This window comes from Oncorhynchus mykiss, chromosome 30 (genome assembly GCF_057628025.1).
Source record: "Oncorhynchus mykiss isolate SJ-2025 chromosome 30, ASM5762802v1, whole genome shotgun sequence".
Taxonomy (NCBI): domain Eukaryota; kingdom Metazoa; phylum Chordata; class Actinopteri; order Salmoniformes; family Salmonidae; genus Oncorhynchus; species Oncorhynchus mykiss.
Window position 1 is genome coordinate 35,033,417 of NC_143051.1, and position 9,084 is coordinate 35,042,500.

General features: G+C 46.0%; 1 protein-coding gene across 33 annotated transcripts in view; it reads left to right on the forward strand.

The window, feature by feature from the left end:
* The window catches only part of LOC110487604 (microtubule-actin cross-linking factor 1), a 253,063-nt gene that overhangs the window by 140,423 nt on the left and 103,556 nt on the right, over positions 1-9,084 (forward strand). For all 33 annotated transcript variants that reach the window (XM_090228136.1, XM_090228127.1, XM_090228137.1 and 30 more), the window contains 7 exons: positions 87-215; positions 439-516; positions 861-1,022; positions 1,142-1,246; positions 1,489-1,584; positions 1,947-2,072; positions 6,068-6,220. In XM_090228136.1, the coding sequence (XP_090084262.1) occupies positions 87-215; positions 439-516; positions 861-1,022; positions 1,142-1,246; positions 1,489-1,584; positions 1,947-2,072; positions 6,068-6,220 (849 nt within the window). The remainder of the gene's footprint in view (positions 1-86; positions 216-438; positions 517-860; positions 1,023-1,141; positions 1,247-1,488; positions 1,585-1,946; positions 2,073-6,067; positions 6,221-9,084) is intronic.

A 9,084-nucleotide genomic window follows, 5' to 3' on the forward strand; every position in this document is an offset into this window, starting at 1 on the left:
AAAGAAGGGGTGTAGGTAGACGGAGGGAGAGAGAGAGAGAGGGGAAAAGCGATGCATGAGATTAACTGATTGTGTATGTGTGTTAGGACATAATGGAGCGTGCAGAGTCAGGGGCGGACCTGCCCTCCGTAGAGCAGAACCTCCAGGACCACCAGAACATCCACACTGCCGTGGAGGAGCTACTGCACAGCCTGAAGGAGGCCCGCAACTACGAGGTACACACACACACATGAAAACATACACACACACACACTAATACATTGTAAAACAGACACTTCAAGATCCACTGTACATGCTAATACGTATACTGTAAGTACAAATGAACATGCACTGAGAAGACCTGTGAATATGCAGTCCTTAACAGCATGACACTCACAAACCTAGGAAGAAGACACCGATGACCGTTTTATTAAGCCGTTGTGATCTCTTTATCCTCAGACGAAAGTCTCTCGTAACTTCAGAAGCAATTATTCTGACACTCTGGCCAAGCTGGAGCAGCAGTACTGCAAACTACTGGTGAGTGGGAGGGCTGTTTTCCTCCTGTGAGTGTGTGCCCGTGGGGCTGTGTGTGCGTGTGTCTCTGGTATGTAGGGTGTGCTTGTGTGCACCCCATTGTATCCCAGTCTGCCCACATTCTCAGTTAATCCCATCAGGGTGGGAATGAGCTAGCTAAAGGCTCAGGGAAGCTAGCGAGTGTTAAGCCAGACAGAGTGTGGCCTTCAGAAGCACCCGCTTCTACCACATAGCCCCTTGATCAGCCCCGAAGAGAGTGTGTTTGCCTCTGAAATAACCTCAAACTCCTCGTAAACGTTTAGAGCTAATGCCTAAGAACATTACTTCATCCCATCCTGTCTTCACAGGAAAACTCATCGTGGCGTACGCGCTGCCTGGAGAGCCTGCATGCGTTTGTGTGTCGCTGTACAGAGGAGCTGATCTGGCTCAATGAGCGAGAAGAGGAGGAACTGGCCTACGACTGGAGCCACAACAACACCAACGTCAACGCCAAGAGAGATCTATACGCCGTGAGTGGACACCACACACACACACACACACACACACAAGAGAATACAATTTTTTTGGTACCGTTTGACACAGATATTCCCATGGGTGCTCTTCTGAATGCTCTGTCATCCTCTCTCAGGAAATGAGGTCAGAGCTGGAGGAGAAACAGGAAGTGATGCACTCGCTGCAGGAAACGGCCGACCGGCTCTGTCAGGAGAACCACCCGGCCAAACAGACAGTGGAGGTGAGGTTGCCTAGCAACAAAGCCATTAAGGCCGTTCATTGGCCTTTCAAAGTATTGGCTTTCCATCGACAGTACCTGTCATTAGAAACAGCGCTGCAATCGATGTTCCCCTGAAAATAAGATTGTCAGTATATTTTGTACCTAATGTTTGTGCTGTGGAGCTTGAGAAATACGTCTTCTGGAAGCAACACATGGACTAGACTAACACCCCCCCCCCCCCGTGTGCCCTTCCATTTCCCCAGGCGTACAGTGCAGCGCTGCAGACCCAGTGGCAGTGGGTACGCCAGCTGTGTGTGTGTGTGGAGCAGCATCTCAAAGACAATACTGCCTACTTCCAGGTTAGAAGATTTGAGCAAAGCTTGGCCCACGTCCCTTTTACACATTATATCTGATACTATTACACGTTATACCTGTAATATCCATCTGGTACTTTACGATGTCAATTGTTTGTTGGTTTTCATGTAGACGGCGTCTTAAAAGATCAAGAAATGATATGCACTTTATTTGCCTACATTTAGTTTGTCTATTTACTACCCATCTATGTTTTGACTTGCCCTTAATTGGGAGTTTAAAGCTATTTTATCTTCAAAAGCGCTTTAATACTAGATTAAATATGAGATATCTCGGGCAGCTGTGGGTGGATTATATATAAACTCCTATTCTGATCTCTGTGTTTTACGTTCTTATTGCCACCTGTCAGTTTGTGAGTGACGCACGGGACTGCGAGACGTACCTGCGTCAGCTCCAGGACACCATAAAGAGACAGTACACCTGTGACAAGAGCAGCAGGCTGGGCAAGCTGGAGGACCTGCTGCAAGACTCTATGGTACATTATAACTCACACGTCTCTATGGTGCTTCTAGGACTGTTGGATCAAACGCACTCAAACGTGTTCAACCGAACCGGATCAAACACACCTCAATTCCTCCACCAACTCTGCAAATTACCTACATCCCTGCTAATTGCTCCACTATTGCATGTGACCTACTTAGCCAAACATAGTTGGCTATAATCATTTAGGTATCTGCCAGTGAAAAGCTTAGGCACATGATTATAGCTTATCCACATTTAAGATAATAAGCTACAGGTAATTGCCAAAATAAAGGAAACACCAACATACAGTGTCTTAATAGGGCGTTGGGCCACCAACAGCTTCAATGCACCTTGATCATACATCCTACATGTGTCTGGAGCTCTATGGAAGGGATGAGATGCCATTCTTCCATGAGAAAGTCCATCATTTGCTGTTTTGTTGATGGTGGTAAACGCCGTCTCAGGCAAAGCCCCAGAATCTTCCATAAGTATTCAATTGGATTGAAATCTGGTAACTGTCACACACACACAAACACACACACACACACAGAGCATATGTTTTACTATCCTTGTGAGGACCTAAAATATTTTTCCATTCAAAATCCTATTTTCCATAACCCCAATTGTAAACCTAATGCCTAAGCCTAAAATAGCCTTTGTCCTCGTTGGGGGACCTGCAAAATGTCTCCATGAGGAAGACTTTCTTGTTTTACCGTCTTTGTGGGGATTTTTGGGGATTTCTGGTACCCATAAGGATAGTAATGCGCGCACACACACACACACACACACCCTTTAAATCCCCTATGTTTCTTTGAGACCCCTCTTTCAAAGTCACTGAGATCTCTTTTAGCCATGGTAGCCTAAATAATGGGCAACTGGGCATTTTTCTACATGACCCTAAGCATGATGGGATGTTTTAATGGCTTAATTAACTCAGGAACCACACCTGTGTGGAAGCACCGGCTTTCACTATACTTTGTATCCCTCATTTACTCAAGTGTTATTTTTGCAGTTAAATGTACGTCACCTTGACACTCCTGACACATTTAGTAACCGTATCCACTGCTAGTTAATGGCTCAGGTGTTAGCTACAGCAGTCGCATGAGGCTAATGTCATGCTAATACTGTACCCGTTAGCTAGCTGTTGATACTGTAAGTCTTTAGCTACCTCATCTAGTCTCACAGCTGCTTTGGGCCGTCGCAGTCTAGCGAGCGCTAATCTACTCTAGTATACCTCTGCTGATTCACGGCCCCTGTGACGCACGGCCACTCTGCCACCGCCATGCCCACCTGACACACAGCAGATGGCACACTGGGTGCGGGCACGGCTCCACGGACATATCCTCTCTGGGCATAGAGATCAGAGGGAAACGTGGTTACATTGATACAAAATGTGTGGTTTATATCGAGGAGGGAATGGATGATCAGGTTATATACAGTGCCAGTCAAAAGTTTAAGGACACCTACTCATTCCAGGGTTTTTCTACATTTTTACTATTTTCTATAGTTTAGACATCAAAACTATGAAATAACACGTTGATTCATGTAGTAACCAAAAAAGTGTTAAACAAATCAAAATATATTTGAGATTCTTCGAAATAGCCACCCTTTGCCTTGATGACAGCTTTGCACACTCTTGGCATTCTCTCAACCAGCTTCACCTGGAATGCTTTTCCAACTGTCTTGAAGGAGTTCCCACATATGCTGAGCACTTGTTGGCTGCTTTTCCTTCACTATGCGGTCCAACTTATCCCAAACCATCTCAATTGGGTTGAGGTTGGGTGATTGTGGAGGCCAGGTCATCTGATGCAGCACTCCCATCACTCTCCTTCTTGGTCAAATAGCCCTTACGCAGCCTGGAGGTGTGTTGGGTTATTGTCCTGTTGAAAAACAAATGATAGTCCCACTAATCGAAAACCAGATGCAGTGGCGTATCGCTGCACAATGCTGTAGTAGCCATGCTGGTTAAGTGTGCCTTGAAATCTAAATAAATCACAGTGTTACCAGCAAAGCACTATCACGCCTCCTCCTCCATGCTTCACTGTCGAAACTGCACATGCTGAGATAATCCATTCACCTACTCTGCATCTCACAAAGACACAGAGGTTGGAACAAAAATCTCAAATTTGGACTCATCAGACCAAAGGACAGATTTCCACCCGTCTAATGTCCATTGCTCGTGTTTCTTGGCCCAAGCAAGTCTCTTCTTCTCATTGGTGTCCTTTTAGTAGTGGTTTCTTTGCAGCAATATTCGACAATGAAGGCTTGATTCACACAGTCTCCTCTGAACACTTGATGATGAGATGTGTCTGCTACTTGGACTCTGAAACATTTATTTGGGCTGAAATCTGAGGTGCAGTTAACTCTAATGAACTTATAGCAGAGGTATCTCTGGGTCTTCCTTTCCTGTGGCGGTCCTCATGAGAGCCATGTTCATCGTAGCGCTTGATGGTTTTTGTGACTTCACTTGAAGAAACATTCAAAATTCTTAATTTTCCGTATGGACTGTTGTTTCAATTTGCTTATTTGAGCTGTCCTTGCCATAATATGGTATTTTACTAAATAGGTGCTATCTTCTGTGTACCACCCCTACCTTGTCCCAACACAACGGGTTGGCTCAAACGCATTAAGAAGTTAAAAGTTAATTTGTGGCATTTCTTTCCAAGGCACACCTGTTAATTGAAATGCATTCCAGGTGACTACCTCATGAAGCTGGTTGAGAGAATGCCAAGTGTGTGCAAAGCTGTCATCAAGGCAAAGGGTGGCTACTTTGAAGAATTTCAAATATCTAAAATTAGTTTAGCTTCTTTTGGTTACTACATGATTCCATATGTGTTATTTCATAGTTTGATGTTTTCACAATTATTCTAGATTGTAGAAAATAGTTTAAAAAATTGATACCCTGGAATGAGTAGGTGTGTCCAAACGTTTGACTGGTACTGAACATGTAGATGTTTTTGCTGTGTTTTGCTGTTATCCTGAGTGTTTTTGTTTGTTTGTGCGTCTGGGTGCTAGCCTCATTTCAAGATACCAAATGATGAGCACATCACTGCACTGAGTTTGAGCCAGCATGTGTGTGTTTGGTGTGAAATGGGGTGTTAAGCGCTGGGCGGTTGATTAAATTTCCAGTGCCGTGTGTGTTCTAGTGTGTGCGTGTTCTCACTGGGGGAAGATTAAAACAGACTTTGACAGATGCCTCGTTCGCTGTATTCCATAAAAACAACCACCAAAGCCCTACAGTAGACCGATGCAATGCCTTTGTGAATCGCTACCTAATGAAGTTTCAGTACCTCGACCCATTGTACTCACAATTAATTCTTCCAAATAATACAATGGATAAGTAATGGCTATATACCAAAAATGCATCCGAAGTGACTGTTTCTCTCCTCTGCCATTTTGTTTCCCGCGTTGGACTCTTGACTCATGGTCCACCTCTACTAGCACTAACCCGTTGCTAATGCTAGTTCAATGTTAATTTGGCCGGTGTGAAATTCATCTCTGAAGTGTAATGCTATTAGCATGTTAGTGCTTCCCTCACTCACTCTAGCCCTCAGCTCTCCCAGTGCCTCGAGCCTCTGTAATGAAGCTTTCTGTCAGGAAGTTAGTCTACATGAATGTATTTCTACATGCCACCATGAGGTGTTAAGCTAATGCCTTTTTAATGTTTAATGGCTAGCTTAGAAGCTAATGCTAGTGCTGAGTTAGCTTGCGAACACTGTCCCAGTGTCACCAATTTGGCGATTGTAAGCTAAGCTACTGGGCGCTATAGCTATCCTGTTGAGCTGAGAAGAGAGATCCCTGCTGCACGTGATAAATTGGTGTACTGTGGAGTTCAGTGGAATTGATGTATGGAAATGGACTGAAGTTTGAAAGGGATATGTTATCATATAAGACTATGCCTATAGATCACATACAGTATCACAAAAGCTTACCATTTGACTGACTGACTGATTTGATTGGTTAATTGATTGCTCGACACCCTCACTGACCAATGGCTGTACCCTACAGGAGGAGAAGGAGCAGCTGATTGAGTACCGCAGCTCTGTGGCCAGCCTGGTGGGCCGGGCCAAGACGGTGGTGCAGCTCCTCCCCCGCAGCGCCGAGAGCACCCTGGGAAGCACCACGCCCATCCGCGCCATCTGTGACTACCGGCAGATAGAGGTACCACACCCACACTATCATGACAATACCAGGGTCCTGTTCATTAGGCACCAAACGGAGGAAAACAGAAGCACACAGGGAGGGACTGTGTGGATTTGTCCAATATTTTTAATTTTTTTAAATATATTTATTTTTAATCCGTTGCAGGACATTTTGAAAACCTTTTCTGTTATGTGCCCTTGTGAATACGACCCAGGTCACCTTACCCCACTTCACCTAACTGTATCCTTCTGCCAACTGTTCAGTCTCTACCCTGTACAACCCCTCTCAGCCCCACCTACACCTTAGCAATCCAATACGGGGCATTTTCAAGCAATCAGCTGTCATTGGCTGCTTTCACCATGCCATTGTTGGTATGTAGATCCTGTCCATTTGTCAGCTAAAAAACATGTTTTCAATAGTTGCTTCAATTGTATGTGTTATTCAACCATGAATTTAAACTGTGACCCCCCCCCCACACACACACACAGGTTTTTTTTACCATTTCCAGTGTTGGTTGGAAGATTGCTGCATTAGAGCTATTGAAATGTTGTGGTTGTTGCAGCCCAGTAGTGCCACAACACATCACTAGATATCATTATGCTTCTTGAGAACAGATAAAATGGCAGATTTTGGCAGAATGAGCTCAATTATCCTTAGGATTCGTGTTTTTGACTGTCTTCTACTCAATGTTTTTCGTAGGGATATTCAGATGGGCTTTTTTTTTTAACAGCTCATCTTTCCAATCAAAGTTTTCTTTTTTCAGCTGAAAAGACAGCGATGTTGGATTATGCCATTCTATCATAATGGGTCGGCAACACTCGTTAAAAATCCCCTGAAAGAGCCCACAGTAGCCGCTCCGAAGTCTAGTAATGATTCATGAGAAGAGATTTCCATTTGGCCAGTGACACCCGACGCGCCTCACACTCACACGTGAAGGCTCTCCACCGCCCAAAGTGCTGTGTGATGCTAGCAGAGAAGCTAAAAGCTCTGAATTATGAATTTCTCCCACCTGTGCAGACTCAGGCAAACATCTGAAAATCTGCCTTTCCACTCCTGTAATATGGCATAGGGACAGGAAGTGGCCCGGACACGGCTGTTTTAGCTCTGCTGTGTGAGTCTCTCTGGGACTAGGACGGTTTGCCCAGTTAGGTGTGGGTGAGATACCGTTACGTTCTGGTCAGGGGGGAGGTGCAGTGATTACTGCAGGGGTGCGTCTCAGTAGAGTGGCTTCTTCTACTCCTCTCCTTTCCTACTACAAACACACACACACACACACACACACACACACACACACACACACACACACACACACACACACACACACACACACTTAGATTGCCACCAACTACGGGCTCCTTTTAAAGAAGACGCACACAACCCGGTCTTCATGACGCTATCCCAAAATAATCTTTCTCTCCTATGTCTTCTCTCTCTCCATCCTACCGTTTCCCATTCCTACCCTCTATCTCTCACTCCTCCGTGTCTTCCTCGCTCTCCCTTCTCGTGTGTCCGCCGGGCTGTCAAGGCTAACGTTCAGGTATTACTGCCGATGTCGTCGTCCTCCTCCTCCTCCACCTCAGCGCTCAGCTCTCACACTGCACACTGAATCTTCCCTGGTTACTCTATGCTCTTATCAACTGATTTAGGATCAGTTTTTTTTCTCTTTATCTGGGTTGGATGTACGACCTATATGAGCTAAAGGTCCAGATCAGTTGGTAAGGGTGAAGTAAACGCACGACTGACCCACAGTATCCCAGCTTATTCAGCCAGTGAGACTGTTTTAGCCGCAGTCGTAAGCTTTTTCTGTACATGTGTGTTGCAGTATTTCTGTGTGTGTGGAGGGGGTGGGGTGAGAGAGGGGACAGTTGTTTTAGATGCACAGACCTTGCTTTGCTGCTCGAGACAGTCATTTTTAACATTTTCATTTTGCCAGACCTTCGGGACCACCCCGTACTATGCCAAGTTGAATCTCTTACTACCCTAGCGCTCTGTATTTGTTGGCCAGATGTCAACAAATCTTCTAATGAGTGCGGGGGGGGGGGCACATGTAGACATTTTCAGTCCCATGGATACTCTTATAGTTCCATGGTATTTAAATGGCTGCTCAATTCAATATGGCACCGCGGCGATTCTAGTTTCCTTTTCAGTTGTTAGGGCTTTTGCTAACCACATTAAACCCATGAACGTTTCCATTTTGCGTTTGTTTGTTTGTTGCCGTAAAACGTTATTTTTCCATTTGTTTTCCCTCTTTCCCCTTCTCTCTATACATCTTCCTCTCCCAATCTTTTCACCTCCTCAACTGTCCACATCTCTCCTCATTGATCCCCCCATCTCTTCTCTCCCAATATCTCTCTTATCCTCCCCTCACATCCACATCTCTGTATCTTGTCCTCTCCTCATCTCTCCTCATCTCTCCTCATCTCTCCATCTGTATCTGTCCCTTTTTCGTCTTCCTTCCCATCTCTCTCTCCCCCACTCTCTCCCCCACTCTCTCCCCCCACTCTCTCCCCCCACTCTCTCCCCCCACTCTCTCCCCCCACTCTCTCCCCCCACTCTCTCCCTCCCCACCTCTCTCCCTCCCCACCTCTCTCTCTCCCCACCTCTCTCTCTCCCCACCTCTCTCTCTCCCCACCTCTCTCTCTCCCCACCTCTCTCTCTCCCCACCTCTCTCTCTCCCCACCTCTCTCTCTCCCCACCTCTCCCCCTCCCCACCTCTCCCCCTCCCCACCTCTCTCTCTCACCACCTCTCTCTCTCACCACCTCTCTCTCTCCCCACCTCTCTCTCTCCCCACCTCTCTCTCTCCCCACCTCTCTCTCTCCCCACCTCTCTCTCTCCCCACCTCTCTCTCTCCCCACCTCTCTCTCTCCCCACCTCTCTCTCT